The 18,548-nt window shown below is 58.1% G+C and overlaps 2 protein-coding genes across 2 annotated transcripts; both read left to right on the top strand.

Annotated features, from left to right (window-relative positions):
* Nucleotides 1–4,137: 4,137 nt before the first annotated feature.
* Nucleotides 4,138–5,142, top strand: LOC144380529 (melanoma-associated antigen 10-like). The gene is made up of 2 exons (XM_078064818.1): nt 4,138–4,217; nt 4,401–5,142. The coding sequence occupies exons 1-2, from the start codon at nt 4,138–4,140 to the stop codon at nt 5,140–5,142; spliced, it is 822 nt and encodes a 273-aa protein (XP_077920944.1).
* A 5,306-nt stretch (nt 5,143–10,448) lies between these two features.
* On the top strand, nt 10,449–11,453 carry LOC144380528 (melanoma-associated antigen 10-like). The gene is made up of 2 exons (XM_078064817.1): nt 10,449–10,528; nt 10,712–11,453. The coding sequence occupies exons 1-2, from the start codon at nt 10,449–10,451 to the stop codon at nt 11,451–11,453; spliced, it is 822 nt and encodes a 273-aa protein (XP_077920943.1).
* The last annotated feature ends 7,095 nt before the right edge of the window (nt 11,454–18,548 follow it).

The following is an 18,548-nucleotide window of genomic DNA, read 5'->3' as shown; positions in this document are numbered from 1 at the left end:
TCGCTGTAGGTTTTTCATAGATGGCTTTTATGATATTGAGGCATGTACCCTCTATCCCTATATTCTGAAGAGTTTTGATCAAGAAAGGATGCTGTACTTTCTCAAATGCTTTTTCTGCATCGATTGAGAGGATCATATGATTCTTGTTCTTTCTTTTGTTAATGTATTGTATCACGATGATTGATTTGCGGATGTTGAACCAACCTTGCAGCCCAGGGATAAATCCCACTTGGTCGTGGTGAATAATCCTTTTAATGTACTGTTGGATCCTATTGGCTATTATTTTGGTGAGAATTTTTGCATCCATGTTCATCAGGGATATCGGTCTATAGTTCTCCTTTTTGATGGGGTCTTTGTCTGGTTTTGGGATCAAGGTAATGCTGGCCTCATAAAATGAGTTTGGAAGTTTTCCTTCCATTTCTAGTTTTTGGAACAGTTTCAGAAGAATAGGCATTAATTCTTCTTGAAATGTTTGGTAGAATTCCCCTGGGAAGCCATCTGGCCCTGGGCTTTTGTGTTTTGGGAGATTTTTGATGACTGCTTCTATTTCCTTAGTGGTTATAGGTCTGTTCAGGTTTTCTATTTCTTCCTGGTTCAGTTTTGGTAGTTGATACATCTCTAGGAATGCATCCATTTCTTCCAGGTTATCTAATTTGCTGGCATAGAGTTGCTCATAATATGTTCTTATAATTGGTTGTATTTCTTTGGTGTTGGTTGTGATTTGTCCTCTTTCATTCATGATTTTGTTGATTTGGGTCATTTCTCTTTTCTTTTTGATAAGTCTGGCCAGGGGCTTATCAATCTTGTTAATTCTTTCAAAGAACCAGCTCCTAGTTTCGTTGATCTGTTCTACTGTTCTTTTGGTTTCTATTTCATTGATTTCTGCTCTGATCTTTATTATTTCTCTTCTCCTGCTGGGTTTAGGCTTTATTTGCTGTTCTTTCTCCAGCTCCTTTAGGTGTAGGGTTAGGATGTGTATTTGAGACCTTTCTTGTTTCTTGAGAAAGGCTTGTATTGCTATATACTTTCCTCTTAGGACTGCCTTTGCTGTATCCCAAAGATTTTGAATAGTTGTGTTTTCATTTTCATTGGTTTCCATGAATTTTTTTAGTTCTTCTTTAATTTCCTGGTTGACCCATTCATTCTTCAGTAGGATGCTCTTTAGCCTCCATGTATTTGAGTTCTTTCCGACTTTCCTCTTGTGATTGAGTTCTAGTTTCAAAGCATTGTGGTCTGAAAATATGCAGGGGATGATCCCAATCTTCTGGTACCGGATGAGACCTGATTTATGACCTAGGATGTGATCTATTCTGGAGAATGTTCCATGGGCACTAGAGAAGAATGTGTATTCCGTTGCTTTGGAATGGAATGTTCTGACTATGTCTGTGAAGTCCACCGAGAACCTGGGGTCTTGACGGATGGAAGGAGCAGGGCCCCCCTCAGGCGGGCAGAGGGGCGGGCCCAGGTCCTGTCGGGCTTCACGCTGAAGTTGCCGAGGGAGGACTGAGAGACTCTGGACCCCAGCCCAGAGGCAGTCCCTAGAGGCCCGAGTGGAGGACGGGGACACCCCGTTTGTGTTCGTGCGTGCGCTTGTGTGTCCCCCACTTGCCCATCTGGGTCTCCCAGAGGCTGGATGCCCCGGTGCCCAGGAGCGGATCCGTAGGCAGTAGAGACAGGCAAAGGCATAGGCACCCAGGGAGTCGTGGTGGAGATCAGAAGAAGGCCCGAGAGACCTGGACGCCCCATCTCGGCCCCCGCTCTCAGCCCCGGGGAGCCCTAGGCTTCGTGGCCGCAGGAGTTGGCCACAGACTTATCCCGGTGGGCTCAGGGCAGGGAGGGCCTTGGTGTTGGCGGACGGCCTAGGGACAGCAGACGAAGGGGCCTAGGACCTGCTAGGGCTCGAGGCGAGGACCCCCAAGGGAGTCCCCAGGGAGCCCACAGGACCGCGGCCCTGATTGAGCCACCGGAGTCTCCTGTAATGGATGAGCCCACACGGTGCATGGCCACTTTGGCCTCAGGGCATCCGAGAACCCATGGCCATTTGGATGGAGCACTGCCTCAAGCATGGGGGTGGGGGGAATGGCCCACGTGTCGCTGGGTGGAAATGTGAGGATCAGAAGGCGGACTGCGGTTTTGGGGACAGCGAAGAGATTCGGTCCCGGGAGGCCCCGGGGCCAGATGATCACACAGGGCGTGCCCTGACTTCCCAGCCACATCTCCCAGAGCCTGGGGTCTGGGTGGAAGGAGCAGGCTTCAGGGCTGCCCAGGCTGACCCCGGGCCTGCCAGGATGGAAGGGGAGGACTAGAGGGACGACTGACTGGGCCGCAGTCCGTTCAGGCCAGGGAGGAGGCCCCTGTGGAGGAGGAGCCCATGCCTCCTGTCCTGAGGTCCACTTCTGGCTGTTAGAGACTGAGGGCCTGTGGTGAGAAGGAGCGGGCCTGGGGTGTAGCGGGCCTGTGTGTGTGTGAGGGTGGAGGGTGGGGTCGGGGGGAGCGGGGCACAGGTCCGGTTGGGAGTCAGGGTGAGGACCCTGGGGGAGGACTGGCCGTACCCCCTCCACCCCATCTCAGCAAAGAAGCCAGTGCACTGGAGTCTGGCCGTGCCCGATCCAGGCAGGGTCGGTCAGCGGTGGCCCAAAGTGGCATGCGGGCTCACTTGTCTCCTGGGCCAGAAGGTGGGAGTCCTCAGGGAGCTGAGGTCTTTGTTTGAGGGGCACATGGCTTCTGTCTCACTTTGGGGACCTGGAAGAAGGGCAGGCCCTGGCAGGAAGAAAGAGGATTAACGTCCTGGGGTTCTAAGAGCATCCCCACCCCAGGACAGAGGGGCCGGTCCCTACTGCCAGGCCTTTGGGATCTTGCTAGGGGCTAAGTGTGGGGGATGTAGACGTGGCCGTGGACGAGGACGTGGTGGCCCCTCACCCTCCTCTCGGAGCTCTCAGGGAGGTTAGGCCCACGCTGGGAGAGGTCGGGGTCAGGTCATCTGGGGAAGCCCACCTTGGAGACACACAGGAGTCCCTGCTCCTGCCAAGAGTCAACGTGGGGGCACCCGAGGGAGAAGTGAGTGACTCCTACCCACCCCTCGGGACAAGGAAGTGATGGCCCAGGAATCTGTCCAGCCCCTACCTGGCGACCCTGGAACCCTGGGCGGGGCCTGTCAGGCTGAGTCCCTCCTTCTCTCCAGATCGTTCCTCTCAGGATGGGGAGGGCCAGGGCCTGAGGGTCTGGACTCAGGTAGCAGAGGAGGCAGGTGCCCTGGCTCTGGGTCTGGCCCTGACTGTTGGGGGGAGATGAGAAATGAGAGCATGCCTCCCACAGCAGGATCCTCTGGGCCCAGGCCTACCCTGCCGCTTCTGTCAGCCATGGGGAGACAGGCGATCGGTGGGCCAAGTTATGTCTCCTGACTTTTCCTTCTGGTGTCTCCCAGAGATGAGGCCTCGGCACCAAGAGGGTGGCCTCAGGTCAACACAGGGAGTTTTCCCAGGCCTTCTGTGGGGTCAAGGTATAGACGGAGAGGTGCGCCCATCCCGGCACAGAAGGAACCCCGAGCTTGGCCATCCCTGGGGTTCCGTGACGAGCCCTTAGACCTTTGGCAGGCGTGGGCACATGTGGGCCCCCTCGCTTACCTTCTGTGGAGTCTCAGGGCTGCGTGGTCTTGCTGTGACCCTTTGGCCTCAGGCTGCGGGAGGGGGGCCCAGGCCCTGCCAGGGGAAATAGCAGTCCCCTGAGAGGCCAAGGAGGGGAGCGCCCAGCTTGGACTGGTGGGGACCTCACAGAGTCCGCCCCAGCCCTCCTGCCCCACTGGGCCCCGTGTGCCGTGCTCTGTGTCTGCACCCTGAAGTGACTCCTCCTCTTGTCCTCCAGGGGCTTCAGGAACTCAGCGTTGAGGCCTAGGTCTGAGGCAGGAGCCTCTAAGGTCCCAGAGCAGGGGAGGTGCAGGTGAGTGCCAGTGGTCAAGGTGAGGTACGTGCTCTGAGCATGGGGCCAGGGGCTCGCCCATCCCAGCCCAGAGGGGAGCCCTCAGCACCCAAGCCCGACGCAGCGCACTGTCAGCTCCGGGACTTCAGGCCTCTGCTGCCCGGGCTGCGCCCTGAGGAGCCGTCCCACATCTTTCTTCAGGTTCAGCCCGACACAAACGCCATGCCCCTGGGTCAGAGGAGTGAGCTCGGGAAGGTGGAGGAAGACCCCGGCCCGGCCCAGGGCCTGCTGGAGGCACAGCTGTCCGGGGCTGGGGAGGAGGAGGCCCCATGCGCCCCCTCCTCCTTCTCCACCTCCGCCTCCTCCCAGTCCACCGCCCCATCTGTCTCCTGCTCTGCCCTGTTTCTGGTCCCCTCGGAGGAGGGGTCTGCTGCTGGGTTCCAGAGTCCTCCCCAGAGCTCGGTGAGTGCCTGCCCCTCCCCCAGTGCCCCGGCAGCCACTGCCCAGAGCCAGCCTGACCAGGGCTCCAGCAGCTCCGATGAGGAGGGGTCGAGCACCGGGGAGGAGCCCGAAGAAGCCCAGCCGGGGCACCAAAACGTAGTCCAGGGGAAGGTGGTCGACCTGGTGGAGTTCCTGCTCCTCAAGTATCGCACCAAGGAGCCGACCAGCCAGGCAGAGATGCTGGAGATCGTCGGCGAGGATGACCAGGATGCCTTCCCCGTGATCTTGGGCCGAGCCTCCGAGTGCATGCGGCTGCTCTTTGGCGTGGATGTGAAGGAAGTGGACCCCGGCGACCACTCCTACATCCTGGTCCCCGTCCTGGGCCTCACCTGTGATGGGATGCTGAGCAGTGAGCAGGAAGTGCCCAAAACCGGCCTCCTGGTGGTGCTCCTGGGGTTTATCCTCCTGGACGGCGACCATGCCCCGGAGGAGGAGGTGTGGGAAGCGCTGGGGGCCATGGGGGTGTATGACGGCCAGGAGCACGTCATCTATGGGGAGCCCAGGGAGCTCCTCACCAACGTCTGGGTGCAGGAAGGGTACGTGGAGTACCGGCAGGTGCCCGGCAGCGACCCTGCCCGCTACGAGTTCCTGTGGGGTCCCAGGGCCCACGCCGAAATCAGCAAGTGGCAAATGCTGGAGTATTTGCTCCGGGTCAATTTCGGGCAGCCGGCTTCCTCCCTGGCCCTGTCTGAAGGGGCTGTGAGAGATGAGGAAGAGGGGGCCTGAGCCCCCGCGTCTGCCAGGCCCTTTCCAGGCTTTGGTGGGGTCGGCAGCTTCTCCTCCAGGATGCTGGGCTTGAGGTGAGGCCGCTTGTTGGTCCTTCCCTGTGTGTGTTTGTGTGTGTGCGTGAAGACAGAGCCCTGGGCGTTTTAAGGAGTGCAGGGCCAGGGAGGGTTGGGGGAAGAAAGGAGGGCAAGTAACCTCCTGGGGGTGGGGGTGGTTGTTCCCTGGGATGACTCCCACATCCAGAGCTTGGTGTCCTTCAGGAAGCTGTCCTCTGGGGTTCCTTGCCATAGAAGGTTTCATCCGTTTCAGCGGCGGAGTGTGTGAGTGACATCCACCCCGCAGCATTTGTCCGTACCCAGTTCAAGAGTTAAGAGTTTTGTCATGTTCTGGGGGCGCCTGGGTCCTCTGTTGGTTAAGCATGTGCCATCGGCTCAGGTCATGATCTCAGGATCCTGGGATCGAACCCCACATTGGGCTCCCTGCTCAGTGGAGACTCTGCTTGTCTCTCTCCCTCTGTGTGTGCTCTTTCTCAAATAAATAAATAAATAAATACCTTTAAGAAAAAAAGAGTTTTGTCATGTCCTGGTCACCAGCCTGGACACCTTGCCTACTTGTTTGGTCTCTGGACCGAAATCACAGGGCATTGGCCTAGGGATGGGCTGGAAAGGCGACAGAATGGAACAAGCAGGGGACGGAGGTCAGAAGCTGGAGAAATAAAAGTTTGTTGGTTCTTGCTTCTGATGCCTTCCCGGCCATCATTGTGCAAATGCCAAAGGCAAGCACGCGCACACACGCGTGCTCGTCCATTGGCCTGGTTCTTCCAGAAAGGCGGGGGAAACGTCCTCCCAGCACAGAGGGAGCCCTGCTCACTGGCTCCTTGATTCCCAGAGCTGGGCTGAGCTCTGCTCTCTGGAAGGCCCTGTGGGTGAGCAGTGAGGACACGAGGAGAAGCAGGACACGTCCCAGCCATAGGGGACCGTGTCTAGCAGCCGCAGTCCTGGCAGGAAGGTGGGGAGGGGTGCGCGGAGACCCGCAGAAGAAGCGGAGGCAGGGTGAGGGGGGTGCGGCCCCCGGGGCGAGCACTGCAGTGGAAATGCCCCCGGCCCGGGGGCGGGGGGCTGGGGTGACCAGAGGGTCCCCGTGATTGCCTCTGTGCAGCTGGTCACCGGCAAGCTGGGTGGCGACACTGCCAGACTCCAGTCTCTGCCTCCGTGTCAGGGAAGGCGGGGGGCAGGCTGCGAGCCTATGTGTGAGGTGCACGGGCACGGGCTCAGCGGGGTGCCGGGGGCGGGGCCCCAACCTTGCCGGGCGGGGTCCAGGTGAGGAGCCCAGGGAGGACCGGGGGACCCCCGGCCTGCCCGCTCCCCTCTCCTGCCCCCACGTAGCCCACCCCGGAACCCATGTCCGCCCGACGTGCTGTCAGCCCGAGGGGACCCCTTCCTATGGGGTCCGGATGTGACGAGCGCCGACTTCCGCCTCGGAGGCGTGGGAGACGCCGGGACCGCCGTGTGTGGGAGGCCGGATCTCGGTCGGGCCAGGCCAGGCGTGCAGGTAGGCCCACCCGTGAGGGAGCACAGAGTGGGGGGACCCCCAGGAGCCAGGTGGCCCATGCCAGCAGCCCCGAGACACCCCGGGCGGGGACAGCGTCGTCCCGCTGAGCCCCTCCCGCCGGGGCCCAGGACCAAGGACACGGGTCCCCAGAGGGACGGGCCCGGGCCCTCCCTGGAGCGGGTTCCGGGGGCAGACGGAGGACTGTGGGGGCCACTCTTCGGCGCTCAGGTCCAGCCCCTCGGGCCCTGCCGCGGCCAGGCCCTGGGGGCCCCCCGGGGAGGGTGGCCACAGGTGGCGTCCGTCCGGTGAAACGCGCCTCGGGGCTCTGACGGAGCTTAGGACCTTGGTCAGAGGGGAAGGATGCCAGGTCGGGAAGGGGCGGGGGCACAGGGAGCCCCAGGGGGTCCAGGTGGGGTCGGGGTGGGGATCGATCGGGGCCAGGACCGAGGGACTCTCGAGCGCAGGACAGAGGGGACCTCACCGAGGTCGGGCCCCAGGGTGAGTCCGGGACGGCAGCTGGGCGGGATGGGGACACGCGGCCAGTGCGGCCGGACTGGTGCATCCGGGTGTCCCGAGAGACTAGGGGCCTTGGCGGAAGGAGCAGGGCCTCCCTCAGGCGGGCAGAGGGCCGGGCCCAGGTCCTGCTGGGCTTCACGCTGAGGATGCGGAGGGAGGACTGAGGGTCCCCGGACCCCCGCAGAGCGTCAGTCAGGGAAGGTCCGTTGCGGGGGGATGGGAGCACGTGGTGAGTCCGGACTTCCGCATCCGGGTCTCAGAGACACTGGGGGCCTTGGCAGAAGGAGCAGGGCCTCCCTCAGGTGGGCAGAGAAGAGGGCCCAGGCGATAACCCGAGTCAAGGTATGAACTCTGAGGGAGGACAGAGGAGATCTCACAGAGGTTGGGCCATAGTGTCTGTCCAGGAAGATCTCTGGGGGGCGTGGGCATGCGAAGTGAGTCCCGACTTCAGGTTCGGGGTCTCAGAGAGCCAGGAGGTCTGGTGTAAGGAGCAGGGTCTCTAGTTGGCAGGCGCGGGGGGGGGGGGGGGGGCGGGGGGAGGGGGGAGGAGCGCCCAGGTTCTGTCAGGAGTCAAGGTGGGAACCAGAGGGAGGAACGAGGGACCCTGGACCCAGTAGGGAATCAGTCCTGGGAGGCCCCAGGGTGGGACAACGCTGACATGAGGCACGTCCTGCCTTCTGCTCTGGGTCCCAGAGACACTGAGAGCTTGTTGTAAGGAGTGGCCCTCAGGAGCAGGGATGAGGGCACGGGCCATCCAGGGAGTCCGGATGGGGAACAGAGGATAGGGCTAAGGGACCCGAAGGAACCCCTCTCAGGGAATCCCTGGACTTTGTAGCGTGATGTGGTGGCCACAGTCTTTGCCCGTGGCTCTCAGGGCAGTGAGGCTTTGGTCTGAGGCAACAGGCCTGGGGACAGCAGAGAGAGGATCAGCAGATGTGCTGCGGCTCCTGTTGAGATCCCTGAGGGAGGACTCAGGGAGGGACCTGGACTCCAGAACAGGGACAACGCACTGAAGCCTGCCCCTGCTGTCAGCCCCGGTAGGCCTGTTGGTGCCAAGTCCACAGGCAGTGTGTCAGGACGTCCGCATCCAGTTCTGACAGAGGCTGGGGGCCTGGTTTAAAAAACGGGGGGTCAGGAGCTGACGGGACTGCATGTGAGGACCCGGCGGGAGGACATGAGGGACCCTGGACCCCAGAACAGAGTCAGTCCTGGGAGGCCCCTGAGCGGGAGGAGGACGAGTGGCGCGTCGAGACATCCACATCCGGGTCTCAGAGAGGCCGGGGGTTGGGGTAAGAGGCGGATCCTCAGGTCAGCAGCAGGGAGGGCTCAGATCCTGCTGGAATCCAGGTGAGAACACTCAGGGAGAACTGAGGGCACCCTGGACCCCAGAACAGAGTCATCGATGGGAGGCCCTTGAGCAGCTGTCCGCCTGAGTCGCACCTCCGAATTTGGCCTTGGCTCTCAGGGATGTGCGGGGCGGTCAGAGGGGAAAGGACTCGGGACAGCAGAGGGCAGGGCCCCAGGTCTTGTTGGAGTCCAGGAGGGATGCAGGCTGAGAGCTGAAGACCGTAGAGCCTGAAACAGACAATGATTTTGTTGCCCTTGGGCTCCTTCTTCCATGTCCCCCAAGGTGGGGGGAGCAGCTGAAGTGTTTCCTGACGTCTGCACCCAGGGTCTGAAGGAGGTGAGCCTTGGTCTGAGGAGTGTGGCCTCAGGTCAGCAGAGGGTGGAGTCCCAAGACCCTGAGGGAGCACTGAGCAGACACCCACCCAGACATAGGGGACCCAAATGAAGTCCTGCCCCGGTGGTCAGTCCTGCGAGGCCAGGCCAGGTGTCAAGAAAAGTAAGCGCCCCACTTTCTCCTCTGGGTCTCACAAAGATGGTGGCCTTGGCCTGCAGGATGCATCCTGTGGTTAGAAGAAGGGATAGTTCCAGGTCCTGCTGAAAGTAAACATGAGCACCTTGAGGACAAAGAGTGGACCCCCGCCCCAGGACAGAGGGGCCAACCCCGATCTCAGCTCTTCGTGAATTGGGAGGGGTGCAGGGGAGGGCGTGGACTGTTGTCTCCTCACCCTCCTCTCGGAGCTCTCAGGGAAGTGAGACACACAGGAGTCCCTGCTCCTGCCAAGAGTCAACGTGGGGGCACCCGAGGGAGGAGTGAGTGACTCCCAACCCACCCCTCGGGACAAGGAGGTGATGGCCCAGGAATCTGTCCAGCCCCTACCTGGCGGCCCTGGGAACCCTGGGTGGGGCCTGTCAGGCTGAGTCCCTCCTCCTCTCCAGATCCCTCCTCTCAGGATGGGGAGGGCCAGGGCCTGAGGGTCTGGACTCAGGTAGCAGAGGAGGCAGGTGCCCTGGCTCTGGGTCTGGCCCTGACTGTTGGGGGGAGATGAGAAATGAGGGCATGCCTCCCACAGCAGGATCCTCAGGGCCCAGGCCTACCCTGCCGCTTCCGTCAGCCATGGGGAGACGGGCGATCGGTGGGCCAAGTTCTTTCTCCTGACTTTTCCTTCTGGTGTCTCCCAGAGATGAGGCCTCGGCACCAGGAGGGTGGCCTCAGGTCAACACAGGGAGTTTTCCCAGGCCTTCCGTGGGGTCAGGGTATAGACGGAGAGGTGCGCCCATCCCGGCACCGATGGAACCCCGAGCTTGGCCATCCCTGGGGTTCCGTGACGAGCCCTTAGACCTTTGGCAGGCGTGGGCACATGTGGGCCCCCTCGCTTACCTTCTGTGGAGTCTCAGGGCTGCGTGGTCTTGCTGTGACCCTTTGGCCTCAGGCTGCGGGAGGGGGGCCCAGGCCCTGCCAGGGGAAATAGCAGTCCCCTGAGAGGCCAAGGAGGGGAGCGCCCAGCTTGGACTGGTGGGGACCTCACAGAGTCCGCCCCAGCCCTCCTGCCCCACTGGGCCCCGTGTGCCGTGCTCTGTGTCTGCACCCTGAAGTGACTCCTCCTCTTGTCCTCCAGGGGCTTCAGGAACTCAGCGTTGAGGCCTAGGTCTGAGGCAGGAGCCTCTAAGGTCCCAGAGCAGGGGAGGTGCAGGTGAGTGCCAGTGGTCAAGGTGAGGTACGTGCTCTGAGCATGGGGCCAGGGGCTCGCCCATCCCAGCCCAGAGGGGAGCCCTCAGCACCCAAGCCCGACGCAGCGCACTGTCAGCTCCGGGACTTCAGGCCTCTGCTGCCCGGGCTGCGCCCTGAGGAGCCGTCCCACATCTTTCTTCAGGTTCAGCCCGACACAAACGCCATGCCCCTGGGTCAGAGGAGTGAGCTCGGGAAGGTGGAGGAAGACCCCGGCCCGGCCCAGGGCCTGCTGGAGGCACAGCTGTCCGGGGCTGGGGAGGAGGAGGCCCCATGCGCCCCCTCCTCCTTCTCCACCTCCTCCTCCTCCCAGTCCACCGCCCCATCTGTCTCCTGCTCTGCCCTGTTTCTGGTCCCCTCGGAGGAGGGGTCTGCTGCTGGGTTCCAGAGTCCTCCCCAGAGCTCGGTGAGTGCCTGCCCCTCCCCCAGTGCCGGGGCAGCCACTCCCTGGAGCCCGTCTGAAGATAGCTCCAGCTCATCCAACCAGGAGGAGCCCGGCCCCGGGCTGGAGCCGGGAGTGGCCCAGCCCCTGCTGGAAACTACACTCCACATGAAGGCAGTCCACCTGGTGGCCTTCCTGCTCCTCAAATATCGCACCCAGCAGCCGACCAGCCAGGCAGAGATGCTGGAGATCGTCGGCGAGGAACACCAGGACGCCTTCCCCGTGATCTTGGGCCGAGCCTCCGAGTGCATGCGGCTGCTCTTTGGCGTGGATGTGAAGGAAGTGGACCCCAGCGACCACTCCTACATCCTGGTCCCCGTCCTGGGCCTCACCTGGGATGGGATGCTGAGCGGTGAGCAGGGCATGCCCAAGACCAGCCTCCTAGTGGTGCTCCTGGGGCTGATCCTCCTGGGGGGCGACCATGTCCCCGAGGAGGAGGTGTGGGAAGAGCTGGGGGTCATGGGGGTGTATGACGGCCAGGAGCACGTCATCTATGGGGAGCCCAGGGAGCTCCTCACCAATGTCTGGGTGCAGGAAGGGTACGTGGAGTACCGGCAGGTGCCCGGCAGCGACCCTGCCCGCTACGAGTTCCTGTGGGGTCCCAGGGCCCACGCCGAAACCAGCAAGTGGCAAATGCTGGGGTATTTCCTCCGGTTCAATCTCGGGCAGCCGGCTTCCTCCCTGGCCCTGTCTGAAGGGGCTGTGAGAGATGAGGAAGAGGGGGCCTGAGCCCCGGCGTCCGCCAGGCCCTTTTCCAGGCTTTGGTGGGGTCGGCAGCTTCTCCTCCAGGATGCTGGGCTTGAGGTGAGGCCGCTTGTTGGTCCTTCCCTGTGTGTGTTTGTGTGTGTGCGTGAAGACAGAGCCCTGGGCGTTTTAAGGAGTGCAGGGCCAGGGAGGGTTGGGGGAAGAAAGCAGGGCAAGGAGCCTCCTGAGGGTGGGGGTGGTTGTTCCCTGGGATGACTCCCACATCCAGAGCTTGGTGTCCTTCAGGAAGCTGTCCTCTGGGGTTCCTTGCCATAGAAGGTTTCATCCGTTTCAGCGGCGGAGTGTGTGAGTGACATCCACCCTGCAGCATTTGTCCGTACCCAGGTCAAGAGTTAAGAGTTTTGTCATGTTCTGGGGGCGCCTGGGTCCTCTGTTGGTTAAGCATGTGCCATCGGCTCAGGTCATGATCTCAGGATCCTGGGATCGAACCCCACATTGGGCTCCCTGCTCAGTGGAGACTCTGCTTGTCTCTCTCCCTCTGTGTGTGCTCTTTCTCAAAAAAATAAATAAATAAATACCTTTAAGAAAAAAAGAGTTTTGTCATGTCCTGGACACCAGCCTGGACACCTTGCCTACTTGTTTGGTCTCTGGACCGAAATCACAGGGCATTGGCCTAGGGATGGGCTGGAAAGGCGACAGAATGGAACAAGCAGGGGACGGGGGTCAGAAGCTGGAGAAATAAAAGTTTGTTGGTTCTTGCTTCTGATGCCTTCCCGGCCATCATTGTGCAAATGCCAAAGGCAAGCACGCGCACACACGCGTGCTCGTCCATTGGCCTGGTTCTTCCAGAAAGGCGGGGGAAACGTCCTCCCAGCACAGAGGGAGCCCTGCTCACTGGCTCCTTGATTCCCAGAGCTGGGCTGAGCTCTGCTCTCTGGAAGGCCCTGTGGGTGAGCAGTGAGGACACGAGGAGAAGCAGGACACGTCCCAGCCATAGGGGACCGTGTCTAGCAGCCGCAGTCCTGGCAGGAAGGTGGGGAGGGGTGCGCGGAGACCCGCAGAAGAAGCGGAGGCAGGGTGAGGGGGGTGCGGCCCCCGGGGCGAGCACTGCAGTGGAAATGCCCCCGGCCCGGGGGCGGGGGGCTGGGGTGACCAGAGGGTCCCCGTGATTGCCTCTGTGCAGCTGGTCACCGGCAAGCTGGGTGGCGACACTGCCAGACTCCAGTCTCTGCCTCCGTGTCAGGGAAGGCGGGGGGCAGGCTGCGAGCCTATGTGTGAGGTGCACGGGCACGGGCTCAGCGGGGTGCCGGGGGCGGGGCCCCAACCTTGCCGGGCGGGGTCCAGGTGAGGAGCCCAGGGAGGACCGGGGGACCCCCGGCCTGCCCGCTCCCCTCTCCTGCCCCCACGTAGCCCACCCCGGAACCCATGTCCGCCCGACGTGCTGTCAGCCCGAGGGGACCCCTTCCTATGGGGTCCGGATGTGACGAGCGCCGACTTCCGCCTCGGAGGCGTGGGAGACGCCGGGACCGCCGTGTGTGGGAGGCCGGATCTCGGTCGGGCCAGGCCAGGGGTGCAGGTAGGCCCACCCGTGAGGGAGCACAGAGTGGGGGACCCCCAGGAGCCAGGTGGCCCATGCCGGCAGCCCCGAGACACCCCGGGCGGGGACAGCGTCGTCCCGCTGAGCCCCTCCCGCCGGGGCCCAGGACCAAGGACACGGGTCCCCAGAGGGACGGGCCCGGGCCCTCCCTGGAGCGGGTTCCGGGGGCAGACGGAGGACTGTGGGGGCCACTCTTCGGCGCTCAGGTCCAGCCCCTCGGGCCCTGCCGCGGCCAGGCCCTGGGGGCCCCCCGGGGAGGGTGGCCACAGGTGGCGTCCGTCCGGTGAAACGCGCCTCGGGGCTCTGACGGAGCTTAGGACCTTGGTCAGAGGGGAAGGATGCCAGGTCGGGAAGGGGCGGGGGCACAGGGAGCCCCAGGGGGTCCAGGTGGGGTCGGGGTGGGGATCGATCGGGGCCAGGACCGAGGGACTCTCGAGCGCAGGACAGAGGGGACCTCACCGAGGTCGGGCCCCAGGGTGAGTCCGGGACGGCAGCTGGGCGGGATGGGGACACGCGGCCAGTGCGGCCGGACTGGTGCGTCCGGGTGTCCCGAGACACTAGGGGCCTTGGCGGAAGGAGCAGGGCCTCCCTCAGGCGGGCAGAGGGCCGGGCCCAGGTCCTGCTGGGCTTCACGCTGAGGATGCGGAGGGAGGACTGAGGGTCCCCGGACCCCCGCAGAGCGTCAGTCAGGGAAGGTCCGTGGGGGAGGGGATCGAGCACGTGGTGAGTCCGGACTTCCGCATCCGGGCCTCAGAGACTCTGGGGTCTTTGGCCGAAGGAGCAGGGCCTCCCTCCCGTGGGCAGAGGGGCGGGCTCAGGTCCTGCTGGGCTTCATGGTGAGGTTGCAGAGGGAGGACAGAGGGTCCCCGGACCCCAGCACAGCGTCAGTCAGGGAAGGTCCGTGGGGGAGGGGATCGAGCACGTGGTGAGTCCGGATTTCTGCATCCGGGTCTCAGAGACACTGGGGTCTTTGGCCGAAAGAGCAGGGCCTCCCTCTGGTGGGCAGAGGGGAGGACCCAGGTCCTGCTGGACTTCACGCTGAGGATGCAGAGGGAGGACAGAGGGTCCCCGGACCCCAGCACAGCGTCAGTCAGGGAAGGTCCGTTGGGGGGGGTGGAGGATGGGACCACGTGGTGAGTCCGGACTTCCGCATTCGGGTCTCTGAGCGACTGAGGCCAGGGCCTGATGAAAGGAGCAGCTGCTCAGGTGGGCAGAGGGGAGGGCCCTGGCGACCCAGTGGCGGGGGCGTGGCGTGGGGAGGCCAGGGATAAACCCTGAGGGAGGACAGAGGGGAGCCCCCTAGAAGCCCACCCATGATGTCAGTCTAGGGAGGCCCCCCTGGGCGGGATGGGGACACGAGCCCAGAGCGGCCGGACTTCTGCCTCTGGGTCTACCGAAAACCTGGGGTCTTTTTTTTTTTTTTTTTTATTGTTATGTTAATCCCCATACATTACATCATTAGTTTTAGATACAGTGTTCCATGATTCATTGTTTGTGCATAACACCCAGTGCTCCATGCAGAACGTGCCCTCCTCAATACCCATCACCAGGCTAACCCATCCTCCCACCCCCCTCCCCTCTAGAACCCTCAGTTTGTTTTTCAGAGTCCATCGTCTCTCATGGTTCTTCTCCCCCTCCAATTTCCCCCCCTTCATTCTTCCCCTCCTGCTACATTCTTCTTCTTCTTTTTTTCTTTCTTAACATATATTGCATTATTTGTTTCAGAGGTACAGATCTGAGATTCAACAGTCTTGCACAATTCACAGTGCTTACCAGAACACATACCCTCCCCAGTGTCCATCACCCAGTCACCCCATCCCTCCCACCCCACCCCCCACTCCAGCAACCCTCAGTTTGTTTCCTGAGATTAAGAATTCCTCATATCAGTGAGGTCATATGATACATGTCTTTCTCTGTTTGACTTATTTCGCTCAGCATAATACCCTCCAGTTCCATCCACGTCGTTGCAAATGGCAAGATCTCATTCCTTTTGATGGCCGCATAATATTCCATTGTGTATATATACCACCTCTTCTTTATCCATTCATTTGTTGATGGACATCTTGGCTCTTTCCACAGTTTGGCTATTGTGGACATTGCTGCTATAAACATCGCGGTGCACGTACCCTTTCAGATCCCTACTTTTGTATCTTTGGGGTAAATACCCAGCAGTGCAATTGCTGGATCATACGGTAGCTCTATTTTTCACCTTTTTGAGGAACCTCCATACTGTGTTCCAGAGTGGCTGCACCAGCTTGCATTCCCACCAACAGTGTAGGAGTTCCCCTTTCTCCGCATCCCTGCCAACATCTGTCATTTCCTGACTTGTTAATTTTAGCCATTCTGATGGGTGTGAGGTGGTATCTCATTGAGGTTTTGATTTGGATTTCCCTGATGCCGAGCGATATTGAACACTTTTTCATGTGTCTGTTGGCCGTTTGGATGTCTTCTTTGGAAAAATGTCTGTTCATGTCTTCTGCCCATTTCTTGATTGGATTCTTTGTTCTTTTGGTGTTGAGTTTGATGAGTTCTTTATAGATTTTGGATACTAGCCCTTTATCTGATATGTCATTTGCAAATATCTTCTCCCATTCTGTCAGTTGTCTTTTGGTTTTGTTGACTGTTTCCTTTGCTTTGCAAAAGCTTTTTATCTTGATGAAGTCCCAATAGTTCATTTTTGCCCTTGCTTCCCTTGCCTTTGGCGATGTTTCTAGGAAGAAGTTGCTGCGGCTGAGGTCGAAGAGGTTGCTGCCTGTGTTCTCCTTTAGGATTTTGATGGACTCCTGTCTCACATTGAGGTCTTTCAACCATTTTGAGTCTATTTTTGTGTGTGGTGTAAGCAAATGGTCCAGTTTCATTCTTCTGCATGTGGCTGTCCAATTTTCCCAACACCATTTGTTGAAGAGACTGTCTTTTTTCCATTGGACATTCTTTCCTGCTTTGTCAAAGATTAGTTGACCATAGAGTTGACGGTCCATTTCTGGGCTCTCTATTCTGTTCCATTGATCTATGTGTCTGTTTTTGTGCCAGTACCATACTGTCTTGATGATGACAGCTTTGTAGTAGAGCTGGAAGTCTGGAATTGTATAGCTGCCAGCTTTGCTTTTCTTTTTCAACATTCCTCTGGCTATGCGGGGTCTTTTCTGGTTCCATACAAATTTTAGGATTATTTGTTCCATTTCTTTGAAGAAAGTGGATGGTATTTTGATGGGGATTGCATTGAATGTGTAGATTGCTCTAGGTAGGATTGACATCTTCACAATATTTGTTCTTCCAATCCATGAGCATGGTACGTTTTTCCATTTCTTTGTGTCTTCCTCAATTTCTTTCATGAGTATTTTATAGTTTTCTGAGTACAGATCCTTTCCCTCTTTGGTTAGATTTATTCCTAGGTATCTTATGGTTTTGGGTGCAATTGTAAATGAGATCGACTCCTTAATTTCTCTTTCTTCTGACTTGTTGTTGGTGTATAGGAATGCCACTGACTTCTGTGCATTGATTTTATATCCTGCCACTTGACTGAATTCCTGTATGAGTTCTAGCAGCTTTGGGGTGGAGTCTTTGGGATTTTCCACATAAAGTATCATATCATCTGCAAAGAGTGAGAGTTTGACTTCTTCTTTGCCAATTTGGATGCCTTTGATTTCTTTTTGTTGTCTGATTGCTGTGGCTAGGACTTCCAATACTATGTTGAATAGCAGTGGTGATAGTGGACATCCCTGCCACATTCCTGACCTTAGGGGGAAAGCTCTCAGTTTTTCCCCATTGAGAATGATATTCGCTGTAGGTTTTTCATAGATGGCTTTTATGATATTGAGGCATGTACCCTCTATCCCTATATTCTGAAGAGTTTTGATCAAGAAAGGATGCTGTACTTTCTCAAATGCTTTTTCTGCATCGATTGAGAGGATCATATGATTCTTGTTCTTTCTTTTGTTAATGTATTGTATCACGATGATTGATTTGCGGATGTTGAACCAACCTTGCAGCCCAGGGATAAATCCCACTTGGTCGTGGTGAATAATCCTTTTAATGTACTGTTGGATCCTATTGGCTATTATTTTGGTGAGAATTTTTGCATCCATGTTCATCAGGGATATCGGTCTATAGTTCTCCTTTTTGATGGGGTCTTTGTCTGGTTTTGGGATCAAGGTAATGCTGGCCTCATAAAATGAGTTTGGAAGTTTTCCTTCCATTTCTAGTTTTTGGAACAGTTTCAGAAGAATAGGCATTAATTCTTCTTGAAATGTTTGGTAGAATTCCCCTGGGAAGCCATCTGGCCCTGGGCTTTTGTGTTTTGGGAGATTTTTGATGACTGCTTCTATTTCCTTAGTGGTTATAGGTCTGTTCAGGTTTTCTATTTCTTCCTGGTTCAGTTTTGGTAGTTGATACATCTCTAGGAATGCATCCATTTCTTCCAGGTTATCTAATTTGCTGGCATAGAGTTGCTCATAATATGTTCTTATAATTGGTTGTATTTCTTTGGTGTTGGTTGTGATTTGTCCTCTTTCATTCATGATTTTGTTGATTTGGGTCATTTCTCTTTTCTTTTTGATAAGTCTGGCCAGGGGCTTATCAATCTTGTTAATTCTTTCAAAGAACCAGCTCCTAGTTTCGTTGATCTGTTCTACTGTTCTTTTGGTTTCTATTTCATTGATTTCTGCTCTGATCTTTATTATTTCTCTTCTCCTGCTGGGTTTAGGCTTTATTTGCTGTTCTTTCTCCAGCTCCTTTAGGTGTAGGGTTAGGATGTGTATTTGAGACCTTTCTTGTTTCTTGAGAAAGGCTTGTATTGCTATATACTTTCCTCTTAGGACTGCCTTTGCTGTATCCCAAAGATTTTGAATAGTTGTGTTTTCATTTTCATTGGTTTCCATGAATTTTTTTAGTTCTTCTTTAATTTCCTGGTTGACCCATTCATTCTTCAGTAGGATGCTCTTTAGCCTCCATGTATTTGAGTTCTTTCCGACTTTCCTCTTGTGATTGAGTTCTAGTTTCAAAGCATTGTGGTCTGAAAATATGCAGGGGATGATCCCAATCTTCTGGTACCGGATGAGACCTGATTTATGACCTAGGATGTGATCTATTCTGGAGAATGTTCCATGGGCACTAGAGAAGAATGTGTATTCCGTTGCTTTGGAATGGAATGTTCTGACTATGTCTGTGAAGTCCACCGAGAACCTGGGGTCTTGACGGATGGAAGGAGCAGGGCCCCCCTCAGGCGGGCAGAGGGGCGGGCCCAGGTCCTGTCGGGCTTCACGCTGAAGTTGCCGAGGGAGGACTGAGAGACTCTGGACCCCAGCCCAGAGGCAGTCCCTAGAGGCCCGAGTGGAGGACGGGGACACCCCGTTTGTGTTCGTGCGTGCGCTTGTGTGTCCCCCACTTGCCCATCTGGGTCTCCCAGAGGCTGGATGCCCCGGTGCCCAGGAGCGGATCCGTAGGCAGTAGAGACAGGCAAAGGCATAGGCACCCAGGGAGTCGTGGTGGAGATCAGAAGAAGGCCCGAGAGACCTGGACGCCCC

The sequence above is a fragment of the Halichoerus grypus genome, chromosome X, assembly GCF_964656455.1.
Source record: "Halichoerus grypus chromosome X, mHalGry1.hap1.1, whole genome shotgun sequence".
NCBI lineage: Eukaryota > Metazoa > Chordata > Mammalia > Carnivora > Phocidae > Halichoerus > Halichoerus grypus.
This window is presented reverse-complemented; position numbering and strand designations above follow the sequence as displayed.